This window comes from Drosophila subpulchrella, chromosome 2L (genome assembly GCF_014743375.2).
Source record: "Drosophila subpulchrella strain 33 F10 #4 breed RU33 chromosome 2L, RU_Dsub_v1.1 Primary Assembly, whole genome shotgun sequence".
NCBI classification, from domain to species: Eukaryota; Metazoa; Arthropoda; class Insecta; order Diptera; family Drosophilidae; genus Drosophila; species Drosophila subpulchrella.
The window spans coordinates 3,625,793-3,641,626 of NC_050610.1; the positions used below are offsets into that span (position 1 = coordinate 3,625,793).

The window sequence follows — 15,834 nt, forward strand, 5'->3', positions numbered from 1 at the left end:
GTTGTTGTGGCAGGCGGGGCGATTGTGGGCTGGAAAAGCTGGGGAAACCTCAATGAAAATTGTCTTTAAAACTGTTTTCGGCGACGACAAAGCGAATCGCAATAAATACTCCGCCAAGTGGTGGGTGTGTCTGGGCTCAGAGGGTTGGTACAGGGCTCCGGGAAATTTGCATATTTTAAATTACTAGTGGGGCCTCTTGGCAGCGATTGCTTCTGGGGTTGACAATGGCGCAGCCACGACAACTCCAATTTATTTGTAATTTGTTCGAAATTTATATCAGGCGCAGGGCCCACACCCATTTCCTGCCCCCAGAGGGTCTCTATTTCACACACTCCCTGCCACAGATAATTGCACTCATAAAATGCCAAATACTCAGCTCGCACGCTTCGATATTTATGCGTCGACGTGATACCCACTGATAAAGAGGGTGTCGTAGAATATAGGATTTCTTTCTTTTGTAATTTAATAAGTTACTTGATCTCAACAGATTTTGAAAATTATGAGAGCAACGATTTAAGAAAATTTCTTAATGATTTGATATTCAAAATTCTATAGATATATGTTACTGAAAGTACTTAAGCGGAATATATCTAAGGAGAAAGCTAGAATATTTTACCTGGCATTCGGGTAAACAGTGATTTGCTATTTATTTTCCTAATGGTATTCGACCGATTTATCTGATAGTTGGCATCATCAGGTCGATCCCATCGTTCCCAGGAAGTCCAATCCCACATGTAGACATATCTTAATGCTCACAGACTTGGGGTTGCTGGGAAGCAAGCAAACAAACAAATTATGTGCTCATTTGAATACACATTCTAATGCGAATCACGTTGACAAAAATTCATTGAAGCGTGCAGGATACGCACACGAGCACACGCACTCAGCCTCACTGGACGGAGATACCTTGACTTTCGAACTCTGGTCTATCCAATCAGGTCTGCTGGGGTCCTGGCAGGGTCCTGGCGCAGATAGAGATAAGGGGAGTGGCAAATTGTCCCACCTCGGACGCTGACAAGGACATATTTATAAAGCGCTCATTTCGAGCAGAGCACATACGTATACATAAGGATGGAGAGGCATCCCAATATCCAGTTAATCTATCAGGACATGGTGCAATGTGTAGAAAATTAAATGTGCTTTCTAGGGTCTTAGACACTATGCAAAAAGTTTAGGATCATGAACATTGGGAACTCCAATTATACATTTCGGATTAACTAAATTTCGAAAATTGCCTCTTTTTTATCAATGTTAGGAAAGATTGGTTAAGGTACAAAATATTTACGAAAATAAACATGAAGATAAAACTCGACTTAAAAACTAACAATTGCTTTGAACAAAGGGCAACAAATATAATTGTGCAATGTTTCGTAAAAAATAAAAAATAAGTAACAAATGAACCAAAAGTTTTAGATTTCGATAAAACATCATAAATATTAATGGTCATTAATATTGACATTTCAATAATAAAATCAATAAGTATTTTAAAGTTTATTTTCCGCGATATTAACATTATTAAATATAATTTTCATTGAAGCGTAAATAATATCAAGTAAGGTAAGGTAAAAAGTGTCACAACACTTTTAAATAAAACTAAGTTAAACGAAACATTTTGAATACATATTAATTTTAAGTTTAAATATCAACTATGATTTAACTAAGAAATCAGGTCACATTAGAAGTGCCAGCAAAAGAACTTCCATAAATAAGGGTTTCAAAAACAGAACCTTGTGTAAGTATTCCACTTTAATAAAGTAAGCATTTAAGCTAACACAGTTTACTGTGGTTTTCTGCCAGTGCTTTTGTATGCCAATGTCCTTGTTGTGTCTGTGTGTGCCATGTAAATGCAAACTAAATATGTACAAACGCCACAGCCAGGCATTAAGTCGATTGCTTCAAGGACTTTCTCGCGCTTAGCGGAGAAAGCGAGGGGGAGGGGGGGAATGGGAGAAAGGGGAGCAGACGGGATGGGAAAGGGGCGAAAGGGGAGTGAGAGATTCCTGGCGGCTTTGTCATTCACACCCAGTTGGATGTCTGCTTCCATCGCTCTATTTCGCATTGTCACTGCTAACAGCTCCTCCCCACTTCGCTTTGGAGCCCCCTCAAGTGTAAATGAGTGGCTCCGCCTTTTGCACCACCCTTCCCCGAAAACCACCCACCTTGCATGGGTGGCGCAGGCTTTTTAATAAGCAATTTATTTTTAGCTTAACAACGCTCATGTAATGAAAAACGCGGAGCCTCAGTTCCACCGGCTTACAATTCACTTGCAACGATTTCCCCGCCCAGCACACGCCCACTTTGCCACCCTCTTCGCTGAGCGTGTTTGCCAACGATAATTAATTTTTTGGCCTACCCCAAGCAAGAAGCTAAGACCATGGGTTCGTACCGCATTAAAAAGAAATTAAAATGTTGCCATTCTCCTCCGCATTTTCCACCTCGCCAACCTCAAGTACATCTAATGAGATAACTTGGAGACAACTGGCGAGAATTGAGTGTATAAGGAATAATAATGAACAGCGAGAATACTGGTTGAGTATTTAAGTATAATACCTTTTTAAAGCCGAACGTATTTTAAATTTGATATTTAAGGCTTTAATAAAGAGGCCCTTTTTTTTGAGTAAATTTAATCGGCTAAAAAATAGAGTAATTATTATATTAGTTTTTATAAGAAAAGTTTTGGTAAGACTGAAGATATACTTCTTTATTTTAAGTTGCACTTTGGCCACACTAGAATTGCATACCACTTCAAAACTCGATAAGTGAATGTAAGAAATTATCAGAGCATTATAACTGTAATTTATTTTAGATAGGAAATAATTTTTTTTTTTAATAAAAAATCTCGAATTCACGAAGCTTACTTCATTTAATCCTGATTTTGTATGTAATAGGACAAAATTATACTGAAAATACTAATATTCTAACCCTATATACCATGTGAACTACTAGATCATTAAGATATTGCTAGTTCATTAAAGATTAAAATAAATGAGAGGATAAGTGAGAGGATCATAAGTTTAAGGATCGAGGATATAACCGCTCCTGACAAGGGCGTTGATAAAAGCTGCTCTTCGTTTTCATACGGCCACAAATCGCTGGCATCAACATGGCAAAATGGCAACATTTCAAGCCTCCTCATAAATCAATTTCGTTTTTATTGCGAATGCCGTTTGTCTGCGCTACTTTTACATGGCTATTGCCAGCGATTTTTGTGGCCGTTTTTATGTCGTTCAGTTAATAAACCCGAAAGAGCGAAGGCGAAAAAAAGTTGCAAGTTCAACAAACAAGCAAAAACTCTCGGTTTTACTTTGGCCCGCAAGCGTATAAATATTGTTTTTAAACCCCAATGAAATATTGCGAGCGTTTTTGACGAATCGCCATATGTACATATAGCATTTATAAATAAATAAATATAATCATAAATAAATAAAGGCCAAGCACATGACAGCTCCATGGCAAAAAAGCACAAAGAAAAATAAATATTATACCAAATTGAAAACTTACTTCAAAGCCATGGCGTCGCTTTTGATTTACATATTTAATTTGATTTGCATAAAAACATGCATTAATAAAAAAAAACATACTGGAGGTAACTTAATGTACCTTTATTAAAGTTTTTTTTTCAGAATAATACATTTCACTATTACATTAATATGTTTTAAAAATTATGGAAAGCACACTTGTACTTGGTAAAGTGTGCTCCAAAAATAATATTTTAAGGCTGTCTGAAAATTTTCCAACCTACCTTTTTATCGTTTTAATCATCCGCGGCTTAGTGTTCCAAAAAAACCTGAAAAAAGGGAAGAGACGGCTTTGAGAAACAACGAAAAAGGGTTTTTTATTAGAAATGTATAAAACTTTTCGTTCCATTTTGTTTTGTTCCTCTTTTTTAATATAAAATGGCTTTGGGGGAAATTTTGGAAAGTGAAGCGGGTAAAAGGAATATGTAAATATGTGTTGGATGCTGGATGCCTTGGGAGCCTTCGCAGCAGCATGCTCGGAATTTAAATTTGTAGCTAAGCCTCGAAAAATGCGCGCCGCTTCATTTTCCGAAAGCGTCCTGACCCTTTTGTGGGTGTGTGCGATGTATCTTTGGTGACAAAGGACAATGCCATAAGGCTGCGGGGGCCACAATAAAATTAAATATTCTATTTAATGGCGTCGTAGTATGCCAGACGCGTCGCCCAACTTTTCTTGATGCATTCCTGCAGGAACAGGGGCGTGGCTGGGACCTTTGACCTCCTTGGCCTCTTCACAGCTACAACTTGAACTTCCTGCATCGCTTTCAAAGTCCAACCCTTTGTTTACTGTAAGTAACGAACTCGGACTGCAATCCAATAAAAATGTCGTAAACTTTCATTTTAATTCCGTTTCCTCTCAACTCAAATTGCATCCAGTTTATTCGAATTCTGATTGTCCGTTTATTAGCCCCGGGCCCCTTTCGAATAACCAAAAATAAGGCCACGTCTCTGTCCGCGCCAGGGGCATGCAAATAAAACAGATTTTATTGGGGGTCCTTGGGTCCTTTTTTTATAACAATTCTTGTCCAACATTTCCCTTTTTTCTGGCCTAACGATTTAGTGGGGGTATGAGGGCTATCCATTTTGGGTAGGGTTTGTTGTTTTGCAATTTGGCGTGCCATATAAATTAGGCAGATAATATAAATTAGATGGGATCGAGTCGGCTTGTGTGATCAGATACCCGCACCATATTCAAAGTAAAGCTCTCCCAAAATCGATGACACAAATAATGCCTTAATTAAGCTGCCAAGAAATTTCGCCGAGCCAGCGACGAAAACATAATGAAAAGCAAGCATAATATTTTCATCTCCTGGAGGTCGAGGCCTCAATTCGGGCACTCCGCATTTTCCCCAATAGATATTTAATACTCGACAGCATTTTTTGCTTGCCCTCCCCCGCAGACCACGAGGGGTAACCACAGCAAACAGAGTCTAAACTTTTTATTCTCCGTTTTTCCCAACGGAAGACATAATGAGTGGGTGGGGGTCGGGTGTTAAAGGTCGGGGGCGTACTCAGGCTCAGCATTTGTTTGAGCAATATTTTCATGTATATTTTTGTGCACGTTGTTGATGGTTGTGCTTAGTACCCCACGAAATGCTTCTTTGGGTATTCCGATTTGAGTAAACGAAATATTTGATATTAAAGTATTATTTTAAAATTATCTGTCATTAACCCCTTCTTTCAGTTTGGCTAAATCACAATACATTTTTCAATATATTTATAATATTTTATAAATAAATATTATAAACCTTTTAAATTTAAGTTGATTGTTTATTTGGACAGCTCTCTAGGCAATTAAAAGTCCAAAGTTAAGTGTGATAAAAATAAATTGTTGTTAATAATTAAAAGAATTTCCTCATTGGGTATAAATAAGTCGAAGACTTAGATCCATCTTCCCTCGACCCGAGGTCAATGTTTTAAAGGCGTCACAACCTTACAACGCATTACAACTCACTTGCTCAGGATGGGGGAGGTTTCCAGAAATGGGTTTTGACTTGGGTGTTGGGGTCGCCTGGATTCTCTTCGAGTGTGCCAGGGTTGCCAGGCCCACTCACCCCCACTGACAGAGCATAATTGCGCCGCGTCTGAGGCAAAATGAAAATATTTGAAGCTGCGAACTTTTCAAGTGTAAAAAATTTAATTTCGAAATGTAGGTTTAACGAACGGAAATTGCTTTCGCTCTCCGCGGAAAATGGAGTAAGCCCTTGCCGTTGTTATTGTTGCCTGATTTTTCTCAACTTTTCGCCTTCCTGTTGTTGCCGCTTTTCGGCTGGGGAAAAACAAAGTGAATGCAAAGCCAGAAATAAAGTCGGCCGAAAGCATCGCATCCCAGGCGAAAGCGTATCTCATTTGTGTTTTCGTTTGCAATTTGTTTGGCTAACTTTCTGATTGAGCTCGTGGCCCATTGCGGCGCATAACAGGCGCAGATTGGAATTATTTAATGTTTTACATTTGGCCCAAATAGCCCCCAAGCCACCCAACTCGGCCCCATTTCCTCGTTGGCAGACTGGCCGGGTAATTGCAATTGATTTGTCGAGCACTTTGCACGCCAATTTGTTTCTGGTCACGGTCAGTTTGGCGGGGAATGTGGTCAAGGCTGTGGGGTGCCAGCGAATGGCTCTCAGCAGGCAAAACTCGAGCAGTCTTTGATCTCGAGATGTGGAAACCAAATTAGCACCTTGCCAATTGCTCTGACCTACAAGATGATGTAATCATTCAGTATAGAAGGAATTACGTTTTTGGATTATTTAGGGAATATTTTATTCCATTTTTATGCCTTTGTAAATTCATATATGGGGTATGGGCTAATCACGAATATTTTTTCAGTTACTTAGCCCATTTTTCCTAGACTCCTGGCACTTAAATCGCTTCGGTTAGCACTTGCCTTCCTAAATTGTCCCTTCTGCAGTTCATATAACCAAATGATATAAATTATTACAGAAATGGTAGTAAGATTCAATAAATTAATTTAGCCTTGCCTATTTATCCACCTAAGTCCTAGATTTAATAACAGAAACAACCATATCTTAAGGGAGTGTTGAGTTGGGATCTTTATAGTTCAAAATAAGCTTGTCTTATGATGACTGGTACAGTAAATGGTTTGATGTTGTAAGTCACTCTGGTTTCTCTTTAACTGTTGATTAAATCGTTTTCCTTTTACTAATGAGATGACTTCTATAGGTCCGGCCATAAAGATGCATTAAGTCCATGCTTATATTTAAGGAATTAAAATTGCATACAACAAATCCAGTATATTTAAAAATTTACCTTTTCTTAAATGTAAAAATAGTTTAATAATAATTTTAAGCCGTAGATTGTGCATGGAATTATTAAAGTTAAATTTTAAAAAAAGTTTAACACCATTTATTTTAGTTCGAGTAAGTTTACAAAGTTTGCAAGGTTGCGACTCTACTTAACGCACATTTTACCATTTAAGCCCTTCCATCTGAACTCTCAGCAAACCGCGCGAGGTCGAAGTGCATTTCCGTAAAGTGCTAAAAGGTTAAAAGCCAGCTGACCTGGCCTCTCCTACCCGTCCCTTGTGAAAAGGATTACCAAAAATAGTGGCTAAATGTGTGTAACAAAAAACAACACTCACGGACAAACCTCAAGCACACTCTAGCCAACTTTTTGAAACCCCCGAACCCGATCCCAAACTTTCGGAAAATATGTTGCCAAAGGTTTTTTTTCGGCCAGTGTTCAAAATCAGAATGTTGGCCGAGAGTTCGATAAACTCCCTGGCCACTATATATAAACATTAATAACATTATCGGCACCCAACGCCCGAAACAAATGCAAAACAAACTAATCAAACTTTCTCCAGGATAACCGAAACGACACAAAATGTGCAAAACAAATAGCTTTATTTTCTAATTCAGCTAGAAAGCATTTTCCAGACCTTGTTCCCGAGCAGAATGGACGAGCGAGTGGGGGAAAAATCGAAAATCAATTTCTGTTAATGTGCCTGGGCCAAGAGTTTGCTGCCAAGAGACCTTGCCACCGCCCATTCAACCCAGTCACCGAGCCACCCGACCAACCAAGCCATGAACACCCAGCATGCGTTGGCCAGAGCATATTTTTGCATAAAGTTTATGCAAACATTTTTACTCGAAACCCGCATAAATTATGGCGCCCGGCTCGGTGCCCTAATAAACCCTATCTGGCGGATGTCTGGGGCTCAGTAAGTGGCCCGGCTGCTCCTGCTCATGGTTCCACTGGTTCTGGTTCTGCCGCTTATTTTGCATGTCATTTGCGTCTGAGCACTCTGCGTCCCAGATTCTGGAGGATATGGAGGGCTCTGCGGGAATGGATTGGACCCAACTTGCACTGCTTGCTTCCATTCGGTGGGCGGCAGATAAATCTTCAGTATTTATAGGTCCAAAATTACCACAAAAATATACATTTTCATTTGTTGGGGAAGTGTAAAAAGTCCCAGTTACCCAAGCCTTTACATTTCTCCAGTTATATTCAGTCTGTGTAGGGGGTAGTACACAATTTCTAACTCAAGGTAAATATTTATTTTCATTCTTTTCCTTTTGAAAGTATTTGTTACAAAGAAAATAGAAGGAAAGACAGAAGTAAACAAAATCTCTTTTAACTTAAGTCGCTTTTGTAATCATTTGGCAGCCGACACCATCTATTTTCTTAGTTACTCATTCTGTGAAAGATATTAATCTCTGATTTAAATTTAAGAAACGTAGATACTAACACACAGTCACGGAATGGCGCCAGTTTTGAGGTCGAAAAGATCAACCCCAGATCGAACCCAACCCAAGCCCAAAATTAAACAGGAACATGTGCATTCGAATATAATAACAGAAGGGATGAAGAGCGTAGGCGAACCATCGCCAGATAATGTTAAGGTCCTTGAAGCGCCCAGAGAATTGAGATATTCTGATACTTCGATTTCCAGTAGCCAGGAGAGTAATCCTCCTGCACCACAGCAAGCTAATAACCGAATAGGTTTAATTTATTCTAACCAGTCAACGGACCAAACGCAGAGCGGTTTGATGAAAGTTTCATCTGGGACTGATTTGAATGGCTTCAAGTCGTTAGCTACAGTGTCGGTGAAAGAAAACCCCTTCGAAAACTTTCTCCAGGATATATCCGTGGCCCACGGCAGTAAGCCCGTAGAGAATCTACAGGAAGCAATGGATAAATGGCGTATAATGACACCCGAGCAAAGAGGAGAATTTTATGCTGAGAACTATGTCCTGAAATTATTTAACCAAGTGCAAAATCGTGATGATATTTTTAATGCTGTTGGGTTTCACCCGGATAATGATTTACAAGAGGCTGTGGTTTATGAAGGGTGTGAACTTTCAGAAGCTCGGTTCAGTAATGCGAAGGAGCACATGCCAAGGGTCAAGGTTGAAACTAATATGAAGAAGACGACCCTAGTGCGTAAGCCTGTTAAGCGGTTGAAGACGAAAGCACGCGGAGTGGAGACCCCGAAAAAATCACCCAAAATACAAGGTGCTTCATCGGTACTGGCTCGTCGCACAAGTAGCGTCCCGGCCTATAAAAGTTTCCATCGCAAAATCCGGCAAAGCAATCCTGGCTTATTAACCGTGGAGGTCGCCTCTTTATGGCGTAAAATGGCCCCATCCGAAAAGGTTTTCTATCGAATGTCCAGCAACAATTTCATAAAAAAGGCCCAAGAGGAGAAGAGGGAAGTCACGAAGCAAGTGAGATCCAATACCAAGAAAGTTTCGAAATTGCCTAGTCCAAGGCGACAAGTAAGGAAGCGGAAAATTTCACGATCTACCCAGGCTCCCGAGAATGCCTTCGATGACTCGGAAAGCGACTCTGATGCTAGAGGTGGGCAACTCCAAGTTTGGACAGGAAACATTTCAGGATCAGGGCAAAGTAGGCTCTCCTGGCCGAGATTTGAATATTTATCAAAGGCAATAGACAAAGTAAAGCATTTATTTGACTAAGTATCTGCTTCCAAATTTTAATTATAAAATATTTGGTAATCATAAAAAAATGTTTTTTACAAAATATAATAAAACACCACAAAAACTTAAGCACTATTTTATTATGGTTGAACTGTAGATACGTATTTGAATTGAATAGGCTAAGGAATGTTTCGGATTAAGTGTGATATAGAAATTTAAAAACATTGTTTTTAAAATGCTTCTGTTTAAACTTTGACCGTTTTTTGTGCCAGCTGGCGGTGACTAACTGTAATAAACATAAGTGTAGGCACTAAACTTAATTAATTACAGCCCAAAAATCATAATTTAAAATATAAACTATAAAAAAATTTACCGAAATCAAGGACCGTATAACCTATTTATTTGAGATTTTTATTTTAAAAGGTCTAAGATTTTTATTCATTTTCTTGAACCAATTAAAATGATTTTTATATACTCTGTGGTAAAGCGTACATACATAAGATCTGTGCTTTCCAATTTTAAATATTTTACTTAATTATACTTTGAGAAAAAGAGCAAAACAGTGTTATTTTTGACGTTTAATATACGTTACGCATACAAAATATTCACTAATAACTCCTTTTTACTTCCCCTGACCAAATACATTTTAAAAGCCACCCCCGAAAGTGTTGAATTGTTAAATATCTATGCGAAGTGCAATTGTTTCTGCTACTTGTAGCTCTGCCACCCAAAACCCTCCACAATTATTGCCGTTCTGAGGGCGGAATGGCCACTGAGGTGAGTCAATAGAGCCTTTGTCTACTTTCGACTTTCCTGCATCGGTTCCTGCTCCTGTGCTAACAAATTTCTCGCTATTGTTTACTCGGTTCAGAGTGCGTCGTTCCAGCCGCCTGAACTCTCATAGCTGCTTCCGTTTCCGGCTTTGTTTTCGTTTCGTTCCGTTCCGTTCTGGCCGCCCGTTTCGAAAACCTCGGGGCAGCTCTCCACATTTGGTGTTTATTTTATTGTACATTTGCTGCCGGCGACTCCGCTGAGCCGTGAACTGTGCGGCGTGTCATCATCTGCCTCGGCTTCAGTTGCAGAACATCAGCATCATCAGACCCAGAATCACCACCATTATCATCATCATCATCGCCATGTCCATGTGAGAGGTAAATTTCCTCAGTGGCCCATAGACACGCGGGGATGGGCATGGTGTTGATGTCTGTGCCTGTTGTTCTGGCCGCTGTTATTGTTGTCTTTTGGCTGCTTTTTAACGTGCGCCTTTCGTGTTATTTACTTAACAATTTACTGAATAATTTAAGCACCTTTTCCACCCAGGTGAAGGCTGGGCGGTGAAGGCTGTCAGGATGGGCATGTTCGTCCTGGCAAACAGGTGTGGACTGCAGTTAATGGATTGAAAAATCAGTCCATTGAAATTTTTGATACCTTCAGACATCTCATAAAACATTTTTGAAAATTCACACAAGGCTGACATGGTGTTTAAAAATTTAAAAAAAAATAATTTTAGTTGTTACCTGACGCCAAAAAACATGACAAGGTTGTGAAAATCTATACTACTCGTATTATTTTTATGTCTTTTTTTTTAATATTGGTTTTTCAGAAAATACTTGCTCAGCTTTTTAAAAAATATCTTTTAATAAATTAAAATTAAAAAAATACTTTTTTTTTGAATTGCTTGCCAAACATATTCAAGGCCAAACAGATTAAATTTTTGCTTTTCAGTCATATTTTTATTTAAGAGCAATATTTGGTGTTTTATGAATTCTAAATGACCACTAGTCAAAGCCACCTCGATTTCGTCCTCGTTCCCTGTATTTTTTCTGCTGCCGCCTTGCTTTCTGTTTGCTCCTTGCTGTCCACCACCGCATCCCCTCTTCGCCATCCTCCAAAGGGCGTTGAATTATGAACCTGACTTTCCTTTTGGGGGCTTGAGGCTGTACGGAAAGTAAAACTTTCACCTGTGCCTGTGTGTGTGAGTGGTGTTTCTGATAGTTGTCCACAGACCCACACACACTCGCTGGCAATCAGGCGCACACCATCGCCGCCCACACACACAGTGTACACGGAAAAACTTCCATGGGCTTGTGTTTACTTAGTCGAGTCTTTGACTGACATTTAATGCGGTTACCAACACACGTGTGTGCGTGCTCGCCCCACTGTGTTGATAATGTGCATAATAAGCCTTAATTAATGTTAAATAATGAATTTTCTCATTTGCACGCCGTCAGCGTGGAAAAGGCATTGCCTTCGGCATTTCCTTGTTTCCTTTTTAATTCGAGACAAACACACGACTTTCATTGGGCTTCCGAATATTTGCAGTTTAACCCCCGGTTGCCCCCGAAAAGAGCCGACTTCGAACAGTTGGGCGGGTAAAAATTCGGGATGAGTGGAGGTCCTTTGTTGTGGTTCTTCTACCTTTGCCCTTTACAATATTTACAGAAGCCACAACACAAACATTTTAAAAATCAGTAAGTTTTACTTTTGGGCACTTTGTGTGCTGGCCAATTAAATGACCTTATCAAAGGGGCTTTATCAGGCTGACAGGCCGTTTGACAGCCGCAATTTACACGAGCCTAATTGAATGCTGAACAAATTAATAACAAGTTCTCAGGGGAAGGAAAAAAGACAAATGGTGAAAACATTTCACAATGGATCTGTAGATCTGTAAACAACAACTAGCCATTTTATTGTTTTGAGCTCCTGTCCAAAGTTGTGGGAACTCTTTTGTTCGGATAAAACTTCCTGCGAAACTTTATTCCCAATCCCCAGAAGAAGCCAGTCCTCAGAATGCCAAACTTTGCGTGGGCAACTCTTTTAAATCGAACACTTTTGTTTATTTACAAGCATTTAACCTAATTATACGAGCAACTTTCCGCATAACAAATATCGGCAGGGATCCTTGGACCCCAAACCCAGGGCGGGATAACTGGAGAGGATGGGAAAAGACGGCAGTTCGAGCATATAAAAAGTTCAAACTGTCAGAACTTTGACAGCAATATTGTTGAGTTTTATGTACAACAAGCGGAATAACTAAAACAGTGCAGAAATTAGAGGCAACATACCGAAAATGTCCGAAAACTTTGCCCTCGATTCCTGCAACTTTCCCAGCTCGTTTCTTATTATGAAAGTTGTTGTTGCCCTGGCTGCTGTTTAGCCGATGGTGGTGTTGTTGCTGCTGTTGTCGCAGGATAAAATCAATGCCGGCATATTTTATCCTTTTTCCTACGCAGGCACACAAAAATAAACGTATATGTATACGCGAATGGAACACACCACTACACTGACACAGCAAGGAGTAGGAAATCCAAGTGAGAGGCCAAAAAAACAGTTTCCCAACTCAGCGCTTTTTTATATGTGTATATTTTTTTCTGTTATTTTGTTGTAGTTGATTAGCCGCCTGATGCTGTGGATTTTATTATTTTTTGTATTATTTTTTCGACTGGCTTTTCTTTGCTTTATGGCGAGCGTGTTTTGTGCGGTTTTTATGGGCCTTGATTTGATTGCATTTGTTTCTGGCGCTATGGCATATATTTTTTCCTGTTTGGACTGGCACTTTCGCTGACAGCCCTTGAGGCAATTATTTTTTAGACCCGAAAGTGCTTCAAACGCTTCAATATTTGTTTGATTTATAGTGAATACTTGTGGGCGATTTTTTGCAGTTGCAAAGCGATTGTCCTCGAGTTGGTTGTTTGTTTTATTTTTACGCCCCCCTCTTTTGTTTTCTGTCACTTTTTCGCAGTGGGTGGCATGCGCTGAGTGGCATGTCAATCAAAATCAATCAAAATGTTCGCGTTTTCGCGCTCGTTAGCGTTTACACATGTTGTTGTCGCTGGTTCCTCAAATTGCGGCCAATGGATTTCAGGTTGTTTTCCGTAGTCTCCCGTTTCCCGTCTCACGTTACCCGGCGCACTCGGAAAATCCTGATGGCGGCACGTACTGCCGCCTGCCTGCGCCACTTTCCCCTCGCCACGCACACAGCACACGGACTCTCGGGCACCACGCGTTTTCTGCGCGTTGGCCGACCCACTGGTCAACTTTTCGGGTTTAAGTAACCACGGACGTGATCCCTCCGGCGGAGAGCTCCACGGGCGGGGCTGCGGATTGGAAACCGATCGGATGCAATCGAATCGACTGAGATGGGGGCAGAGCGCAGCGAAGCGGACTCGAACGGATCGACTGCGGCGTGTCTGTCGCTCACGGCGGACGCTTTTCAACTGCTGCGCCCGCAACGCTCGACGGATTTCCAGGCAGGCGGACGCCTCCGCCAAGTGAAAACCAGGCGGCCTTCGTCACTTCTCTCGGCGACGTCCTCGTGCCTCGTTTTTCGCTCGGGAAACTGTTATACTCTCTCTCTAGGGAAAGAGAGAGTACCAGAGAGAGCGCGCGCGAGGGAAAGTCGTTGAGAGAGCGCACCACTTTCACCGGTTTCCCAGCCAAAGAACCAGAGCTACTTTATTTATATTTTCAATGTGATTTATATGCTTATAAACTTCTTAATAAACGGATTTTTCATTAGCATATTAATCCACATTTTTGTGTTAATTAAAGAAGATAAGACATAAATCAGAGAGATAAAAACTTTTTTGATAACACTTAATATTAAACTGGCATTTGCAGATCAATTAAAAAGACTAGGATTTTATTGCAGTTATTAAATTATATTTGTATTGTCCATATTGACTTATAAATGTCAAAGGAGATAAGCCCATTTATAGGCTATTATATTCCTTAAATTCGTTTGAACAGAATATATAATATAATGTTATGAACACTAGAGAAAAATAAATTATTTATTTATATAAATATGTTAAACAAATAGGAAATTTATAACTTTTTGCAAAAAACTAAAAAGTAATAAGAACATTAGTATGATTTTCATTTTCTTTTTTAAATTTTTGTAAATTTATTAAATTTAGAAAATAATGAACAAGACCGAAAATCAAAATATTTTTTCTAAATACACACATGAAAGTTAAAACTCTTCCCTTTCTTAAAACAAACCAAATAACTCAAATGCAATTTAGGTAATAATTTAGTAATTAAAATTTTTTATTTATTTCTATTTCAACCTGAATAAAATGTAAGCTTACAAAAACGTATTATTTGTTAAAATTATAAATACTTTAGGTTTACTTTGAGTCAATATCAAAATATATCATTATTGTAAAGACAACTTAAAATAACTTGAAGATAAAATCACTCCCAAACTGTAATTAATTTATTTGCAGAAACCATAAGCTCTTGCAGAAATACTATTCAGCTGTTTACCATTTTAGGATAATCAAGGTGCAATTTACCTGCATGTTTCTGCTTTGTTATTGTTATTGTTTATGATTTCATCGCAGCTTCTCCACCTATTTTGATAAGCACTATCGAGTTTTCCCTTTCTTTTTTCCTTTTCCCTATAAGTATAAGAGCGGGTAACAAACTGTTCCCAGAAAATATCCCCTTTAAGAGCTCTCTCGCGGTATCACAGATGGTATAACAGAGCGTTCTTTCAGGGAGTCGGCGCCGCTCTGGAAATGCAAAGCACCAAAAGCCAGAAAAGCCAACCTCAACTCGCAGCTGACTGCGTGAGCTGGTGGGAAAACTTCACCACGGACTCAGGCGTGAAAACTCCCAAGCTGGAGTCCTCGGCCGGCGGGATGTGTGGCCGGAATCGGAGGCTCAGATCGGGAGTGCATTTCCACCTAACCCCGCCCAAATGCCCGTGTCACCGGCGGAACGGGCCCCTTGGGGGTGCCAAAAATCCATTTTGGCCAGAACCAGGGACAAGAAAAAGTCAAGACGTGGCGCATGGGATACGAAAGCCAAGAGGATAAAAAGAGGGGGCAGTGGGCTTTCGCCCGGCAGCGAAAAATATCGATTCGGTTCGATTGTTGTTGCCTGGCCGCCCACAGCGAATTGTATATTGCTTTATAAGCAGCTTCTGTCTTTGGAACCCAGAAAAAAAGGAAGAAAATCAGCAGACCCTGGCCTGCGGTTGCTTATTTGGCTGCTTTAGTTTGGCTGCCATCAAGTGAAGTCCTTTTCGCGATTTCAAAAAAACAAACCGGGGAATGGGAACTTTTCGTTTTACGCTGTTTTTCTTGTTTGATGCCTGCGCTGCCTCTCCTCCCATCGAAATGAGTAAATAACCAATGGAGCAGATAGAAATGTTTATTGTTATTCCTCGGGACTTCCCCGCCCTTGCTCCTTGGTCATTCAAATCAATTCCTTGGGCAGCTTGTAGCCGAGTTGTTTCTCCATTTCCATCTGCATTTTTATTTAAATTTACTTGGCCCAGAATAAAGGACAAGATGGTCGTCTTGCTGGGCAAACGAGCCATTGCACATTATGAATGTTGGCTTACAATCTCTTGCCAACCCCCCCACCGATTTCTCCTCTGCCCGGGGAAGTACAATAATTAAGGC

General features: G+C 40.0%; 2 protein-coding genes across 2 annotated transcripts in view; one reads left to right on the top strand and one right to left on the bottom strand.

Annotated features, from left to right (window-relative positions):
* Positions 1-13,636, bottom strand: part of LOC119546696 — a 48,325-nt gene extending 34,689 nt beyond the window's left edge. The window contains exons 1-2 of the mRNA XM_037853175.1: positions 12,484-13,636; positions 3,743-3,787 (exon numbers count right to left, since the gene is read on the bottom strand). The gene's annotated coding sequence lies outside the window, so the exon portion shown is untranslated. The remainder of the gene's footprint in view (positions 1-3,742; positions 3,788-12,483) is intronic.
* LOC119546697 lies at positions 7,947-9,547 on the top strand. The gene is made up of 2 exons (XM_037853176.1): positions 7,947-8,025; positions 8,211-9,547. Exon 2 carries the CDS (start codon positions 8,240-8,242, stop codon positions 9,455-9,457), a length of 1,218 nt encoding a protein of 405 aa, XP_037709104.1. The 5' UTR covers positions 7,947-8,025; positions 8,211-8,239; the 3' UTR covers positions 9,458-9,547.
* Positions 13,637-15,834: the final 2,198 nt, after the last annotated feature.